General features: G+C 39.2%; 1 protein-coding gene across 2 annotated transcripts in view; it reads left to right on the forward strand.

The window, feature by feature from the left end:
- Nucleotides 1-19,097, forward strand: part of gabrb4 (gamma-aminobutyric acid type A receptor subunit beta4) — a 91,389-nt gene that overhangs the window by 47,381 nt on the left and 24,911 nt on the right. For both annotated transcript variants that reach the window (XM_049593157.1, XM_049593158.1), the window contains exons 3-4: nt 6,719-6,786; nt 8,878-9,098. In XM_049593157.1, the coding sequence (XP_049449114.1) occupies nt 6,719-6,786; nt 8,878-9,098 (289 nt within the window). The remainder of the gene's footprint in view (nt 1-6,718; nt 6,787-8,877; nt 9,099-19,097) is intronic.

The following is a 19,097-nucleotide window of genomic DNA, read 5'->3' on the forward strand; positions in this document are numbered from 1 at the left end:
ACAGAGGAAAACAAGTGATCTGAACGGATGTGCAAGGACAAACCCAACAAAGTAAAGACAACTAACTTATGGCTGCTTTTGATCAGGATGCTAATCAGTACATTTCTCATCATTTGTTATTCTCTCTCTATCTTTTGTTGTTCATTTGAATTAGAGAGAAGGATGTTGACAAACAAAGTGGCAGAGGGAGAGGGTGTCTAAAAGGATGGAACAGGACAAACCCAAATATTAACCTCATAGCCACAGTCACATCCACCTCACATCCACCTTCATAATCTTTGTATTTTACATAAAAGTTCTGCAGAATTGCCACTTTCAGCAATCGGATAGAACACTCAGCCCCTCTCTTCAATCAGCTTAATATTTTATCAATTTTTAAAATAAATGTATATCAAACCTGTATATTAATTTACAAAATCTTGCATCCGTCTGCTTCATTTTCCATGCCTTGTAAAGAATTTTTCTAGACTAACAGTGATGTTCATAAGTATAATATGAGACATGCCAAATGTTTACATCTTCCAATGTTTCGTACTAGGCTTTGTCAATTCTCCATTAGATATAGAGGGGCTCAGCTTTGGAACAGTCATATTCAAATTGCATCTCAGTCTACCTCACTCAAGAGTTTCAAATATAGGCTATGGTCTTGTCTGATGAACCAAACTCTTCAAACTGATCACATTTAACTATAATTGACCATCCTCTATCCACTGTAAGGATTTGACTGATTTGTCTGAATACAAGTGTGCTTTGGCACGTGCGTATACAGTCACACACTCCCATGCTCGCTTGAGCACGCATACACACATACAGTCATGCACACACACGTACGCTTATGCTCTCACTCACAATTCTATTTGTTGTTGTCTTTGCTTTTTGATTCCATGTTTTTTTTATTTGTTTGTCTGTTTTTTGCTATGGACTTATTAATATATGTTCTTAATGCTGATATGGTGAGATTCCCTCTATAAGCCTCTCTGGGTTTTTTAAATCTCACTTGCACAATCTGCTTGCTGTATTCTGTCGGTTTTGTTTGCTTGTTTTTCTTTTTTACTGTGCAAATAAAAAAAATATATAAATAGTGAATTTTGGCGTTGTATGTTTCATATCTTGAAAGGGAAAATAGGAAGTATTTGGCTTTATTAATCCTCCTATACACAGTACTTTTCTGCTAATGCCCTACAATGTAATATTAAGTTGCCCATTGACATATATTGAATATTGTTTCTCTCCCAATACACAGATTTTCAAATTTATGTTGGTTCTTTATCAAAATGAAATGATATGTAGTAAAACAATATTTAAAGCAAATGTAAGAATTCTTACTTGCAAGTAATCAGAGCTGATTTGGATGTCCAGACATCATTAACCTATCTGCATGGGTCAGTGTGGTAACAACTCAGGTATCAGTAAGTACATTAATACAATGGTGATGTGGCTTTCAACATGGAACGTGGTTTGCAGAAATGTACAATGCCAAATTTAACATTTTTACTTTATTATGTAGTGAATATGTTGAAACTTTACATGTCTTTACGTTTCAACAACCCCGTGATTAAGGTGGGGTTCTGTTTAGGTACAAAAACCATTTGGTTACGTTTAGTAAAAATATCATATATTGGCTTAAAATACCCGGTTTTGGTGCCACAATAACAGCTGGAAATTTCTCCTATGTCTCACTACAAAACATCCAGTTTTGGTGGCACAGTCAAGGCATGGAAATGCCACAATGTCTCACTTAAAACACCCAATCTGGTGGCACAATACAGTTGGAGAGGCTGCCTATGTCTCGCTTAAAACACCTGGTTTTGGTGGCGCAGTTATGGCTGGAAATGCTGCAGGTGTCTTGCTAAAAAACATCAACATTTGGTCGCACAATCATGGCTGGAAATGCCACAATATCTCATTGAAAAATCTTTATTTTGGTGGCACAATTACAGTTGGAGAGGCTGCCTACATCTTATTATTTTGGTGCCACATTCATGGCTGGAAATGCTGCAGATATCTTGCTAAAAAACACCAAACTTTGGTGGTATAATCACAGCTTGAAATACCACCAAGGTGTCACTTCTCAACTACTGTTTTAAACGTGGGGAGATGTTTAGGCATAAAAAACACTTGTTTATGGTTAGTAAAATATCATGTTTTGGCTTAAAATACTCAATTTTGGTGCCACAACCACGGCTGGAAATTTCTCCTCTGTCTCGCTACAAAACATCCGGTTTTGGTGGCACAGTCAAGGCATGGGAATGCTGCAATGTCTCACCTAAAACACCCGATTTGGTAGCACAATACAGTTGGAGAGGACACCTACGTCCCACTTAAAATACCTGGTTTTGGTGTCACGATCACCACTGGAAATAGTGCTGATATCTTGGTAAAAATACCAACATTTGGTGGCACAATCACGGCTGGAAATGCAACAATGTCTTACTTAAAAGCCTTAATATTGGTGGCACAATTACAGTTTGAGAGGCTGCCTATATCTCGCTTAAAACACCAAGTTTTGGTGTCACAATCACGGCTGGAAATACCACCAAGGTGTCACTTTTCAACCACTGTTTTAAATGTGGGGAGATGTTTAGGCATAAAAACCACTTGTTTATGGTTAGTAAAATATCATGTTTTGGCTTAAAATACCCACTTTCGGTGCCACAACCATGGCTGGAAATTCCTCCTATGTGTTACTACAAAACATCCGCTTTTGGTGTCAGCATTAAGGCTTGGAAATGGTGCAGAAGTCTTGCTAAAAACACAGACCTTTTGTGGCACAATCACGACTGGAAATGCCACAATATCTCACTTAAAACACCTGATTTTGGTGGCACTATTACAATTGGAGAGGCTGCCTACTTGGGTTATTTTTAGGCACAGTAAACATGTGGTAAATATATTAAATATCATGTTTTGGCTTAAAATACCAGTTTTTTCGCCATAATCTGTTTTGAAATGAGGCAGATGTTAAAAAACAACCAGTTTTGTTGTTTGTTGGTATCGAACAGTGGTCTACAGTTTAGCAGCCATCTTGACAAGGTCTCACACCCTCCACCATCCCCTCCACCTCCCGATCACAAAGTCAGCTCAGAACTACATCACTTTAGTAACGCTGATATGATATGTATAAAACATACAAATGTAACGTATCTGTGGTTTGCAGAAATGCACTACGTCAACAGTTTCTTCTGCCGACTGCACTGCAAATATACATAAACAGTAATATAATGCCATTTTCATTGCTCCTCCTCTTTGAGTCTTGGTAGGTTCTGTACCGCTTGAATGTGATGATACACGCAAAAAGCACATATTGTAGTACAGCTGTTTTCTGTGTTGTTTATGATCCTTATGCTAATGCCATTTCCACTATAATACCATGAAACATTATCTGAATATACTGATTCAGCACTGCCTCATAAACCAATCACTGAAATGTTTCTGCTGTTTCTCTTCTCTGTGTCAGCACTTCATATTTTGTGGCCTGATCATTCTCACTGAAGCAATGTACGGCTGGCACAGTTTGAAGAGGAGCGGACGGGGGGAGGGGAGCGTGTTTAGGTGTTGAGGATAACATTAGGACTAAAAATGCATAGAAGGAGAAATCATTTGTTATGATGAAACACTCAGAATCAGTGTCAACATGTCAGTTCACTCAAAAAATCCACTGCCGGCGGTTACAGCTTCTCATGTGGTGGGAGCTGGTTTTCTTTATTTTGTTGCTTGATAGAAAAGAAGAGATAAAAGGAAGGAAAATAACTTTGAATAGACTCCAGCCCTCTCTGTTGTTCCGCCTCCAGCCTCTTCACTGTATGTGTTGACCAAGCAGGTGTGGCTGTAGTGTGACGCTAATATATATCAGAGTTTGTGTGGTTAAAATTATGGTGGCTGATGAAGGCAAATGCTCCAGAAATGATGCCGATTTCAAAAAAGGGTGCAGGAAGCCAAAAAGCATTAAAGGAAAACATGTTGCGAATAGACACAGTGGTGCAGTGGTTAGCATTGTCTCACAGCAAGAGGTTCGAACCCCAGGGGGGAGCCCTTCTGTGTGGAGTTTGCATGTTCTCTCCCCGTGTCAGTGTGGGTTTTCTCCAGGTACTCCAGCTTCCTCCCACAGTCCAAAGACATGCTGGTTAATTGGTAACTCTAAATTGTCCATAGGTGTGAATGTGAGTGTGAATGGTTGTCTGTCTCTATGTGTCAGCCCTGTGATAGTCTGGTGACCTGTCCAGGGTGTACCCCGCCTCTCACTCAATGTCAGCTGGGATAGACTCCAGCCTCCCGCAACCTCCAACAGGATTAAGCTGTTACAGAAAATGAATGAATGAATGAAGGTTGTATCTGCTGCGGTTGTGAGCCAATCACACATTAAATCAAAGAACGCCTACAGAAGGATATGTAGGCATTGTTTGACTTAAAAAGTTTCAATGCAACTTGGGCACTGGGTTATTTTGTTCGATAACCTTAAGGCAGTGGTTCCCAACTGGTCCAGCCACGAGGCCCAGATTTGTCCTAAGATTAGTTCAAGGTCCACACAGTGTAATATATTCATACGTCATACTGCATTTGGCCATGTTGTGAAGGTAGTTTGCTGTCTCTGTTTCTGTGATAGAAATTCACTGCACTTCAAAAAAGGTGTGTTTTTTACAAACTTGACACATTTGCAAGTCGCTTGTGGTCCATTCAGAATTATCCCAGGACCCACTTTTGGACCGTGACCCACCACTTAGGAACCACTGCTTTAAGGTATGGAATGTTGATACCCAACCATATGTCTTGAAAGGATTGCTTGAGGCTCTGAGAATACGCAGCTGCTGCATATGGTAAATGCTCACTTATCATTGCAAGCATGTATGTGTGAAATATGTATTTGATTTAAAAAATACCCCTTAAAATTAAGACATCGTTGTACATAGGCTTATCTGGGTGATCCTGCTCAACATAATCACACAGTACGTCTGAAGTCACTTCCTCTTGGTTACAGTGACTGTGAGAACATGAGCGCTGTGAATGGATAATCCTTGTAAACCTTAAGTTGTGTGAATACTGAAGTGGGATAAATGTTATCTGTACATGTAAGGAAGCTGATGTGTATAGCTGTTTACATGTGTACAGCATGTACTGCAATCATGTCAATGAGGCTCTGTCTGCTCTTCCTGTTCCTTTACATGGATTGCCAAGCCTCAAAATTAGGATGGATGAGTGCATTTTCCCAGCATTCTTTCATAAGCATAAGCTGAGAGTAACTGATCTTTACCTCCTGTTATATGTACACACTCTCTGAGCAGCGAAAACAGATTTAAATTTTTCATCAGTGTAGTTCAACATGTGCAAATAATGCATAATGCAAATCTTCTATCTGATGCTGGTGTTTTAACTCAGAACAGTCCACTGTTGGGTGAAATCCATTCGTCTGTGTTGGAAAAAATTTGAGTGAGAATTAAAAGAATAGAAAAAATACATTTTAGACAACATATCTTCATACCTAAAGGACAGAATAGGTTGTTTGCCAGTGACTCAAAAAACGACATATATGACCATAGGAGAGCACCTGCAACAGGCACACATACTGATCGCAGTAAAAATCTGGTTAACGTTGCACGCCAAAATTATGTGGTAAGGTTTTAAAAAAGATCATGGTTTGGTTAAAACAAGTAGCCTATATTTGTTGCATAACTTCAGTGATGTACATACGTTACTTGCGTGGGGTCAGTTAGTGCGGTGCATACTTAAATGTCATGGTTAACTTTTGGTTTCACATGGGACACAAACAGCTGTCTCCCTAGGGAAAGTCTTGTTCTTGTTTGACCCATTTATCAACCTGACTTTCCCCCCTGTACAGACTTTAACACTATTCGGACGGGATTAGTTTTACATAGGCACGTGGGGTAATGTCACTTTACCACAGGCTGCGGTAATATTAACGATATAAGAAATATCAGTAAAACTACGACAAGTGGGAGGGGTAAATCCATTCACGCACCGCCGTCCCCTCCTGTCGTCATGTGCGTATGACGTTGCTTCCTGTGCGTACCACACTCCTTCCAGGCAAAACACAGAAGATGGGACCTTCTTTTGGTTTTGAATCGCGTTCGTCATAGGCCCACAGTACCTGAGGTTTCACACGGACTTGTCCGACTGTGAAGTGCAAAACTGAGTGCTTCTTCAAGAGCTTCCATGCTTGAAAATCCACGAAAAACCACTTGTAAACAGGATATGATGAAATATCTACACACACATATTTACTGCTGGTCTATTCGCACGGGATTAGTATTACCTGAGGTAATTTTCCAGGACCCTTTTACAGAAGGTAAAAGTCATGGTAATCTTTACTGACATCGTGCGGTAATGATTACTGACATGGCACATTCGGACGGGACTAAAATCTCTGGTAATTACTACTTTACCTGGAAAACTAATTCCGTCTGAATAGGGCTCTAGTCGCCCTTCATACTACGTCATCTGACTTTCTCCTTTGCTCCCGTCATCATTACCAAGGCCAATAGAAGTTGCCACCTATCAATAAACATAATTACAGTATGGCTAAATGGACGTTTTTTGGTGAGGGTGGGCTGGTATAAAAGCATAAGTGGAATTTACAATAAAGTAGAAAACCAATTACTTTAACATTATTACAACTCCATCAATTTTGATCGCCTTTCGAAGTTCAGTTGTTGTTATCTTTTTGTCCTTTTCGCTGACTTCACTTCTTCTTTTGTTCCTTCAGGTCCTCCAGTCATCGTAGGAATGAGCATCAACATAGCGAGCATCGACTCCATCTCAGAAGTTAACATGGTAAGTTACAAACTTCTTTGTTTTTTTGTCTCCAATTCATCCTTCACTTGCCAAACAGCCAACCAGAGGGAGTTGCCAGTGCATTATCGAATGCATGATCCCTATCTGGCTTCCCACACACAAACATTGCCAGCTGTAAAAAAAAGCGTGTTAGGGGCCATTGTAGACCAAAGAAAATACTGAGCCGGGACAGGGGGGTAATATTCAGAGAAAAAAAAGTCTGAATTTCCAAGATTAAAGTTGTAAATTTATGAGAAAAAAGTAAGATATTCTCTGAAATTGAAATGGTAAATTCACAACAAGAAAAGAAACATCATAAAATTACCCAAAGCAAAGCACCCCAGATGTCCCTCTCCCCAGCAACACTTTCCAGCTCCTCCTGCGGGACCTTAGGCCAGATGAGATGTGTAATCCCTCCAGCGTGTCCTGGGTCTGCCCTGGGGCCTCCTACCAGTAGGACACACCTGAAACACCTCTGACACAAGGTGCCCAGGAGGCATCCTGATCAGATGCCTGAACCACCTCAACTGGCCCCTTTCAACGTGAAGGAGCAGCAGCTTGACTCTCAGCTCCCTCTGAATGTTTGAGCCCCTTACCCTATCTTTAAGGCTGAGCCCAGTCACCCCATAGAGGAAACTCATTTTGGCCACTTGTATTTGCAATCTCATTTCATGACCATAGGTGAGGGTTGGGATGTAGATCGACCGTAAAATGGATGGATCCTAAAACAATGAATATATTATTGGGATATAAAGTCATGCATTTGTCGTTTTTGTCATTTTGTCTCGAACGATTGATCATTTCTTCAGTGTAATTCTGCCAGACAGCACATTGACAGCATTCATGAATGCAGGCTGAGCTGTGAAGAAAACATGGCCAGCAACTGAGTGTCATTCTGTCTCTTAGCACTCTATTCTAATTAGCGTGACTCCTCCCATATGGTGAGACAGCTTTTCTATTTTTTGTTTTCTTTCACCCTCTCTGTCTTTCTTTCTTTGGTTTATTTGTCTTACTTCTGCTCGTGGTGATGGATTATGTGAGTTTTAAATGTACTGACTCTCACCGATTCAACAAAACGCACACAAAGTTTGAAACTGCTAACTGTTTTTTAATTTAGACAGTCAAGTGTCAAAAATTGCCTGATATTAGACAGAATAGTCAACTCATTACTCTGCTTTATAAAAAGCGCTTTGAGTGGTCGGAACACTATAAAGGCGCTATACAAGTGCAGTCCATGTACCATTTACTTTATAGTCGTACCTTTCAATACAAAATACTCATTATGGCATCATTAATCACAAACAGGACGTAAAGGATACTCGCTGTGTTAACATGCGTCATGCTCCAACACATGGAGTGTAGATAAACTTGCAATTATAACAGGCAAAAAATGATCCAAGACGAATGGAACACAATATTTAAAATCACTGGACTGTGTAGGTTAGAAATGGAGCCAATGTGTATCTTTCATATGTCTGACTGTAGACTACATTACTCTGACCAGAGGGGTAATGATGCATTAGCAGGCAGACATTATATCTCCACTTAAGCACTTTCTCAGTTAGATACAGTAAAGTACAGCAGTACTAGCACAGCTGTATTTATTGGTTTGCTGCCCATGTCCTATTTTACAAATGCTGAGCAGTTTAGTTTTACTGATTGTGTAAAAGAGCAAAACAGTTTTCGTGACCTGAGAGTTTAAACATAGTGTTGTAGTGCCCTCGTAGCAGATGCATTGGTTTTGTTGCTGTTGTAGATTTACTGAATAGAGGCATTTTTATTCTTTTGTATTTTCATGCCTGTTAGTACACACCACCTTGTTCTTGTTCTTTCCCCTACATAACTTATGGTATTATCTGCCAACTGACTGAAACCAGTATTAAACTTTCTGCCTGGGAAAACATCTGTGTTCAAAGTCCCAGCTTTGTCTGTTATTTCTGAAGGGGTCACTCAAACCAAAAGAAAAAAAACCCAGAAATGCATTTTTTTCTAAATTGTTCCCATAACTCATGACTTTCTGTACAACTGAAATTGTTTTTATTTTTTTGTTTTTTCATCTGTGACTTCATGTACGTTTCTCCTCCTCTCCAGGACTACACCATCACAATGTATTTCCAGCAGAGCTGGCGAGATAAGCGCTTGGCCTATGGTGAGCTGAAGCTAAACCTGACTCTGGACAACCGTGTAGCAGATCAGCTTTGGCTCCCTGACACCTACTTCCTTAATGACAAGAAGTCCTTTCTTCATGGCGTGACGGTAAAAAACCGTATGATCCGACTGCACCCGGACGGCACTGTCTTATATGGGCTGAGGTAAGAATGCTTGAGACATCTCACTGGTGGCTTACATCAGCATTTCTCTTTTTAATTTGTGACTAATCAGCACTGTGTATTTGCTGTTATCTTGCATCCACTTTGGTTTTGTTTTCTCAGTTTCAACATTTATCTGGGTGAACTTTTGGTAGAAGCTGCAATTTTCAGAAAAGAGCTACAAAAAGAAAAAATAATATGGCTGTTGAGATTTTGTTTAGCTAAAAAAGAACTTTTTAATTTACACAAACTGACAGTTGTGCACCACAAAAGTCAGTACGGTTAAGAAAACTGATTCAGCAACACATGATCAGAGTGTAGGCCTGTCGTCTGTGGGACAGATGTAAAGCTCTGGGTAGCCCTGCACTAACATGATCAACTTTTCCATATTTATCAGACTGAATATTACAGGAGAAGGGAAAGATATCTGTCAGCTGTGATTGGTTTGTAACCTGACTCCTGTCTGACTGCTGAGCATGGCCACTTCCTGTGTCTGTCCTTTCAAGTTAAATTCCCACATGGCCCAGTCATATAGGTTTTGATTTATTTTGACAAGGTGCAGCTCCTAATAGAGATTCATGTTTTTTTTTTTTTGTTTTTTTTTTGGGAGGGGTTTTCTGCAACTAAGTGACCAATGAAATCTTGCCAACTACTGGCCTTTCTGGTCGACTAACGTTTGGTCGACTATAAGGGGGCAGCCCTATTATACATCCATTGTTTGGAAGGAAGGTGGAATAGTATAGAGGAGGGATGGATGGATTTTTTTCGTGTCTTTTTAAATTTTACTTTTGCAAAGATTTATTAATGCAAAAGATGACGCCTCGGAAGAAAATCTGGATATACAGGAAAGATATTTCATTCATGCTGGGATAGGGTTTACTCCTCCGTGACCCTGAACAGTATTAGCACATACAGAAAATGGATAGATGGCATCAGCAGTATTTAGAAATCTATAGCAAGAGCAAACACTTCATTAAATATTAGACTGTAGAAAACAGGATCACTTAGCTGATGGATGGGAAGGAAACTTTTAATTAGAAAACTGCTGCCTTTATCATTTCCTTCTGTCATGTGGCAGCAGTACAGCAAGTGAAAATTTTGATAACCTCACATGTGGCGCCAGAAAAACAAGATCACCGCTGCTAGTATTTGGTCCTGTGGCAGAATTATGACAGATTTATTTTTGGCAAGAAAAACAGTCTTTAAAGCTTTATTTATAAGTTAGCAGTCTACAAAGTTCTGAGTGTGACTCAGGACAAACAATAACAATGTTTTGGAAGGAGAGGGGTTCATTTAATCCAAGACTCACTGTCCCAGAAAGGCTAAAAAAAGGTTCAAAATACTCACCACCTAAATGTCCCAGATCACTGTGACAAACTAGACAATTCAGTCAACAGTGAATGTGCACACAGGGACCCGTCTAAAATCCCTTGGGGACGGCTAAAAGTACGAAAGCGTCCTGAGGTTTGTTCGAGCTCAGAACGGATTGCTGCTTTTCTTAACACAAGTCATTAAAATAAAGTCGTTTGACGGAAGCAAAGAAGCTGGGAACGTGTTTTGTTCCATGAATAAAAGAAAATGGCAGTGACAAGGTGTAGATCATATGAAGTAATGAATTATTAATGCAATAATCAGTATTCAGAAACTCTGGATTACTGAATTGGTGCTGACACAAAAGGAGATTTGATGGCAAAAGTTTTTTTCTTTTTCCTTTTATGACTCTTCAAAAGGTATCAGCTTTGTAAAAATGCAGTCTCACTGTCGCCGAAGACCATGTTGCAAATGTCTGCCTACTGGATAAATCTTTAAGGTTTGTTCTTTACCCTATGTGACAATTTCATATTGGTCTGGCAGTCGTCAGAAGGAAATGGTGCCACTGTATATTTTTGCAAACCACAAATATGTTACATTTGTACATTTCATACATATCATATCAATGTTTCTAAAGTGACACAGTATATGAGCTGACTTTGTCATCTGGATCAGGAGGGGATGATTGATTGCATTGACATCTAGACGAGACACCTGCCAAGCAGTAGACCACTGTTTGAGACGAACAACCAACAAAAGTGTTTTTGTAGCACGTCATTGCTGCATTACCAGCAGCTTTTTAGCCCCAAAACAAGTGGGGTTTTAGGGGCCCTTGACGTTTTTCCAGCTGTTTTTTTAGCCCCCTAGCTTGGGTGTTTTTAGCAACCCGAGGCTGTTCTTCCAGCAGCTTTGTAGTCCCCAAACAAGGGTGTTTTCTAGCAACCCTGTTTTTCCGTTGGCTGTTTTGCTCTAAACATGTTTTTTTCTTATCCGCCCCATGGCTGTTTTTCCAGGCACTTTTTATTACCAAAATGAGTGTGTTTTTTTGCAGTCTTTGAGTGTTTTTACAGCGTTTTTTGAGCTCCCAAAGTTGTGTGTAATTTAGTGAACTGTAGCTGTTTTTTTTTTTTGTTTGTTTGTTTTTTTTTGGTAAGCAGTGGCAACTTACCCTGCAAATTTTCAGCCTTTCTATGTGGGTGTTAAAGCAGCTTTTCGGCCACCAAAATTGGGTGTTTTCCCAGTGGATTTATAGCTCCCAAACGGGAGTGTTTTTTAGTGACTGGTGGCTGTTTATTCTGTGGCTTTTAAGCCCCCAGATATGGGTGTTTTTACAGCAGATTTTCAGCCCCCAAGTGTGGATGTATTTTAGTGACCTGTAGCTGTTTTTGTAGCAACCTTTCAGCTCCCAAACATGAGTGTTTTTTAGTGAGTGGTGGCTATCCTGCAACTTTTCATCCCCTAAATGTGGGTGTTGTTAAAGCGTTAGCGGCTTTATTGCTCCCAAACATGGGTGTATTTTAGTGACCTGTAGATGTTTTTGTAACAGCTTTTCAGCCCCCAGCATGGGTAGTTTTTAGTGACCTGTGGATATTTTTCTACAGGCTTTTTAGCTTCCAAATGTGAGGTTTTTTTAGCGACTGATAGTTGTTTATCCTGCAACTGTTCAGCCCCCGAATGTGGGTGTTTTTGGAGTGACTTTTCAGCCCCCAAACATGGGGGTGTTTTTACTCGAGTTTGCAGCCTCCAAACGTGGGTGTCTCTTGGTGACCTGTGGCAGTTTTTCCAAGAGCTCCCAAACAATGGTGTTTTTCACGATACATCACTGCATTTAAAGTGGCTTTGTACCCCCCAATCATGAGTGTTTTTGAGTGACCCATGGCTGTTTATCCACTATGGATAGTGCCACGAAAAGCAGGTCTTTTTTTATTTCCCAGACATCATGTATCTCCTGTCGGAATAGTGCCACAAAAAGCAGAGTTTTTTTAAGCCCAAACCATAACTGAGTTGTTGTTTTTTTGCCTAAATCTAACCCCATGTTAACCATAGCATCGCTGAAATGTAAACAGTGTGTCTGCCACATAATAGTGCACAAATCTTACATACAAATGTACGGTTTCCATGGTTTGCAGAAACATATAATGCCAACATTTTTTTCTGGCGACTGGGTTGGGCAATGCACAATCTTGGAACAGCATGCTCCCACCCTGAAAAGGGTCTGGAGTGGGATGAATACATCATTTGTTAGAGGAGTACGTCAGCAGGTACCAGTGGGATCTGCTTCAATACAAGCCACTCAAATCACCTTCTGTCTTTCCCCTTCTGCTGCTATTTAATTGTTAAAGGGATCAACTGAACTGAGACAGAAGGACCTCATATACTGTAAACAATTGTAGCTAATATAGATGGGAATAACGCATTTGTGTAAGTGCTAATTCAGCATAAATCAATGAATTTAATGTATCTTTGATTGTTTTAAATGTGAGCTAAATGAAAAACTTTACATACGTGTGCCTCCACCAAATAAAAGCAGGTGGAAATAGGATCAGTTTCACGCTGTTTGGTGCCAAAATGACACTGCGCCACCTGATCTGAATAAACATTCCCAGCTGCTCCACTCAGCGCACGTACCTCAGCACATCCAGGTTCCTTTGGAGCCACAAAAGTACCAAGCAGGCACAAGCACCGTAAAATGGACTTGTGCCAGAAGAAAATAGCATTACACCTGCATTTGCACCTCTACTGGCTTTGTGCCTGCATGAAACAGAAAGCTAAGGCTGTTGCTGGGGACACCAGCATCCTCCAACATCTCATCTTCAAGCATACTGCACAGGGGTTTACTGTTACCATCACCCACTGCAGTAATGGTAAAAGGCAGATGGCGTCAAGCCCTTGGATCTGTCCTCCAGACCATTTTTTCAGCATTGTACAGTAATTAGAGGCAGTGCATAATCTACATGCCATGGTGATTTCAGGACCTTTACAAGCCTCCTGTAAGCATGCAATTAAATCGCTTTGTGAAAATGTTTGACTTTGCCCAAGGGTTGTGCGGACATTTTCTTTTTCCGAGAACAATAGATGTAACTTTAACAATAGATGTTACGTTCTCAGTTCAAGTCATTTGAATGCCTCTCAAGTTTCAACGCTTCAGGTTTTTGTTGTCTTGAATGCATTTTCTTGTAAAGACCGCCTGTTTGAATCCATCCCCTGTGCTACTCTTGAGTAGAATGCAAACTGTGGACAATCACATTACACACACTGCTGCACCCAGTACTGTGCTCTCACCTATCCACTCACTGTGAAATGTGCTGATACTGCTGTTTGTCTTTTATTTTTAAACCATTATTTACCTCGATTCATGATGCTTACAGTGGTTTTAATCTGAGCTGTGTTCATTTGTGTTGATCAACCACCTCTAGTTATTATGTTTGTTTTAAGTACAAGCTGTACTTCACAACTGTGTCCACATGTTTTTAACCAATGATCTCGTGTTTGTACCTGCAGTTAAACCAAGCAGATTACGTCAGCTTTTTTTTTTTCTACAAACCAAAATTTGCATGGATGCAATTAGGATTATTTATAAAATGCTGTACTTACAAAATGTACAGACAGTGATTTAAAGTGACAGCACTCTAAAAGATTTTGTATTTTGCAACCATTGTTGAGGAATCAACATTTGAAGAACTAAAACCAGATCTGATTCTGACTGTTCATTTACCCAAGTACTGTTTTTGTAAACAACTCTGAGGTACTGAACTTCAGTGTTTCAATTTCATGATACTTTATACTTCAACACTTCTGCAGTTTGGAGGGAAGTATTGTCCTTTTTATGATGCTACATTTATGTTACAGATACAGTTTCTAGTTACTTACTTTTCTAGTTATCAGATATGACATATGATAAGCCTATGAAATGTTAGTGTTGTTTGTTTGTTGGTGGTGCCTAACCATTTTGACCTGTGACAAAAAATAATCAAGGAAATAAAAGGGAATAGTCAAGCCAAAGTCAAGGGGAAAAAAAATAGTTAAGTAGAGCTTTGTTATTTTAATTGATGCATCAGTATGACCAATCTAATCATGACATATAAAATGTCATACTGCCGACAGAGGTCATTTTGCCTCTGAACAGACTACATTTGCCTTAAAACTTCAATTAAAAGCCTAGTCCCAATTAAACGCCCAGTCCCTTTTACTAGCCCTGTGTGGCTACACATCTTGACAAATAAACGCCTGTCATGGTCTGGTTGCCAAGCAGGTTTTTTTTTTTTTTTGGTTTTCTTTTTTTTTTTTGGTTCTTCGGATGTATAAAACTGGGTTGTTCCGTTAGTCCGTAAGGGTCCTCAGATCAAAATACTCAAAAAGGTTTTCCCATAAAAATGAATCAAGGTTGTGAGGATTTTTTAACAGGATAAAGTGGGGTTGTGTCGGTATGCTGGGTGCTGTAATCCCTGAGTGCCGTAACTCATTCTCTCTGATGTGCTCTCAGTCGGAGCTAGATCAAATGAATGATTCATAATTGATATGTTTTCTGAAGCCTAAATTACCAAGTTGATTGTATTTCCCATCTTTGCTGAGCAACAGTTTTATGTGAAAGGAATTAAAGGCCTTTCCCAAATATAAGCCTGTTGATTTCAGTAATTTAAGCAAATAATAGCCTGGGCTTTTAATTGAAGTTTTACGGTGTTACATTTTGCTGATAATAAGTCTGTACTCTTACTTAAGTAGGATTTTGATTGCAAGACTTTTGCTGCTACTACTGCTACATTTACTACATGACCTTAAAGGGGATCTGTTATGTTCATTTTCAGGTTTATACTTGTATTTGGGGTTTCTACCAAAATACATTTACATGCTTAAATGTTCAAAAAACACCTCATACTGTCTGTGCTGAAACACCTGTATTCACCCCCTTAACATGTTCCAGCAGGAATATGATCAAAAATCAGGCAGAAATTAACAACATCGGCAACCAAGATTACGTGTTTTCCTGATGTTAGCATGTAGCTACATGTAGCAGTGTACTTGTGTATAGCTGCACTTTTTACCGTGAAAAATGAACAATAAAAGCTTCTAAACCAAAATCGTTACAACTTCTTTATGCATTTACCTCATCATTTGAAACAGTGGTCATAATTAATATAAACATCTGACTTTGTAACATTTGATAAATGACAGAAAATAAGTGATTTAACTTGGTCTATAAATTGCTTATAATTCCCTGGGAGTTGCCATAGATTGTGAGAAGTAATGATGGCGTCCAAAAATCAAATCAGATCTGGAAAACTTCCCCAAACATGTCTCTATAACAGATGTTGATTTTGACAACCTTGTTTAAGGTGTCATATTGAGATATATTGCAGCTAGATTTTTACCATGTGCTTTATTTTTATGTGAAGAGGACGGAGGTCTGAAGACTGCTGAGTGGTGCAGGAGAACATTTGGGTGTTGCAAACAAAGTCATTGGAAACATCAATAAAAGAAGTCGGTGTCAGTAGAAAGTGTCCAGCCCTGTGTGCATGATAGAGCAGCTTTTTCTAACTTGCCAGTGAGTTGAAAGGCTGAATCATCGTTAGCGGACTGACAATCCTGTTTGATAGTGCGCTGGGTCCTGAGAGCATTGAGGGCTTCGTTGAGCTAAGCTTTCGCCAGATGGTGATTTCTCTCTTCCCATTCCGGTGAATCTGCTCTCTCGTGTTCCTCTCTTTATTAAACCATGGTGTAGTACTATGATCTTCTTTGGAAAGCAAGCCGCCTCACAGAGAGGGATTCAGGAGTAGACTGTGTAGGTGTCAAAACTATTGCTCATATATTTAAAAGCCTCCCTGTCTGTAGTGCTGAGCCTCTGGGATCCACCTCCAGACTGCTTTTAGTTGTCACATACTGCTGGCACGATACCTGGTCTGAAAAGCCAAGAATGGCCTGTAAAAATGAGTGGAGTACACCTTAAATTGTGAATTAATAGTTCTTTCCTCCTCAGACGCCTACTAGTGAGCTCTCAGTTTGTTTTGCAATGCATTTGCATTGTATTCAAATTAAAGAAGTTACATTTGCAACAGTTATTCTCAAACTCTTTATAGTTCTTTGCCCCTGTAGTCATCTCACACCTCTTGACAGTGATAAAAAAACAAAAAACACAAACGGACTCATCTTGTATGGCAAGCTGTTTTAACATTTAATCGCTAGACTGGATAATCATCACTGATATCTGCAACATAATTTTGCCTAGTCAAAACTCTTATTCAGGATATCTGTAATTCAGTTTTGACTAGTAAGATTCAAACTATTTTTGCCATTCATGTGTATGGGGTTTGTCATTATAGATATCTCCAGTGTAGTTGCAGATATCTGCAACTGAATTGTGGATATCTGTAATTCCAGTTTGAGATATCTACAATTTAATTTTGACTAGTCATAATTCAAGTTCAAGATATCTTTAATTATCATCAATTGAAGATATCTACATGGTCGTTTCTAGATATCTTGAATTAAGTTTCAGATAGTCAGAATGACGTTGTAGATATCTTGAATTTGAATTATGACTAGTCAAAATGACGTAGATATCTACAACTGAATTATGACTAGTCAAAATGACGTTATAGATATTCACAACTGAATTATGACTAGTCAAAATGACGTAGATATCTCAAACTGGAATTATAGATAGTCATAATGTAATTGTAGATATCTATAATGACAAACCCCATACACATGAATGGCAAAAATAGTTTGAATCTTACTAGTCAAAACTGAATTACAAATATCTGTAACTGTAGTTTTGACTACTCAGAATGACATTATAGATATCTGTCATTCAGTTTTGACTGGTCAAAATGACATTACAGATATCTTAAATTAAAATTCATACTAGTCACAATGACATTACTACTAGTCAAAATGACATTATAGATATCTATAATGGTAATTCCGGATAGTCGGACTTAGTGATTAAATGTTAAAACGGCTTGCCATACATCTTGCATATCATGTTGAAATCTACAAAGTAAACAGACTGCTGAGTGTGGGACTGCAGTGCCTGCTCAGGTCTGAGGCTGCTGCTGACCATCTCTGGTGGGACTGTAAGTTGCTGACCTACATCTGCTGACATTTCCAAATCCCAGGCCCTCACTGTGAGCCGTCCCAACTTGTGCCTACTCAATGATGATTCTCTCCTGACTTGTTAACTGTCACATATAAAGTCAATTTTATTCTTTTTTTTTTTTTTTTTACTCTCTGCCAAGAGGTAAAGAATTCATTTCTGTCCATTACTCCGAGCTGGTGCTGCTGCTGCTGCTGCTGCTGCCAGGGTTTCACTGCTTCACTGTGCTACCAGGGGTATTGTCTTTTAAGAACAATAACTGTGTCTTGACAGGATATGTCTTCCTGTTTATGATCACAAAGGACACAGGGCCTCACTACCGCTTTAGGATTCAGGCAGCACATTTTAGTTTCTCCTTATTTTAGTTTGTTCCATTTTTCACTGCATACTATAAGGTGCAACTTTGGAATACTTTTAAAACATTTCTTTTATTTTGGTGATATATTTGTGTTATCATGGTTTTGGTTGTAAAAAGCCCTGGTTAGAATGTGTTTGAAGTTTCTCTTGTTTAGTGTCATTAGACAGTTTTGTTTTTCCTTATTTCTGTCATATATATAAATTCCAATGTCAGATATTCATATTACACATGGCCAAAGTTTCCAATAACAAGGTAAACATATGTAAAATGAATCCCCGTGAACCTCAGGCCTTAGACTGTTCTGAAAACTGTACAAGATTTCTATATACGGTCATTTGCTCCAGGTATCCTACTGCAAGGATTTACGTACACTGCTAAGCTACATGCTAACATCATGAAAACATGTAATCTTGGTTGCATATATTGTAAATTTCTCCCCAATTTCAGTTCATATTCTTGCTGGAACATGTCCAGTTGTGTTTAGAGGCTTTATTGGTTATTTTGTCGAGAAGAGGTGCCACTATACACAGTCATTCCCTGGCTGCAAGTACACAGCTATATGTAGCTGCATGCTAACATCATGAAAATATGTAATCTCGATTGCTGATTATAATGTCTCCCTGATTTCAGATTCTTTTCCTTCTGGAACATGTCCTGTTGTACTTAGAAGCTTTTATTGGTGATTGTTAATGGGTGAAAGTGCCGCGATATACAGTCATTTCCCGGCTGCAAGTACACTGCTACATGTAGCTACATGCTAATGTCAGGGAAACAATTGATTTTGGTTGCAGATGTTGTAACCTTTCCTTGATCTTGGATCCTATTCTTTTGTGGAACATTTCCTGTTGTGTTTAGAAGCTTTATTGGTTACTTTGTCAAGAGGAGGTACGGCTATACACATTCTTTTCCCGGCTGCAAGTACACAGCTACATGTAGCTGCATGCTAACCTCAGGAAAACATGTAATCTTAGTTGTAGATGTTGTAAATTTCTCCCTAATTTCAGTTTATATTCCTATTATTTCACGTTTTCAGTTGTGTTAAAGAGCTTAAGGTGATTTTTTTTAATGGGTGAAAGTCCTGCGATATACAGACATTTCCTGGCTGCAAGTACACTGCTACATGTAGCTACATGTTAAGGTCAGGGAAGCGAATAATCTTGGTTGCCGATGTTGCAAACCTTTTCTTGATTTTAGAATCCAATTCTTTCTGGAATATGTCCTGTTGTGCTTAGAAGCTTTA

The sequence above is a fragment of the Epinephelus fuscoguttatus genome, linkage group LG12, assembly GCF_011397635.1.
Source record: "Epinephelus fuscoguttatus linkage group LG12, E.fuscoguttatus.final_Chr_v1".
Lineage (NCBI taxonomy): Eukaryota > Metazoa > Chordata > Actinopteri > Perciformes > Serranidae > Epinephelus > Epinephelus fuscoguttatus.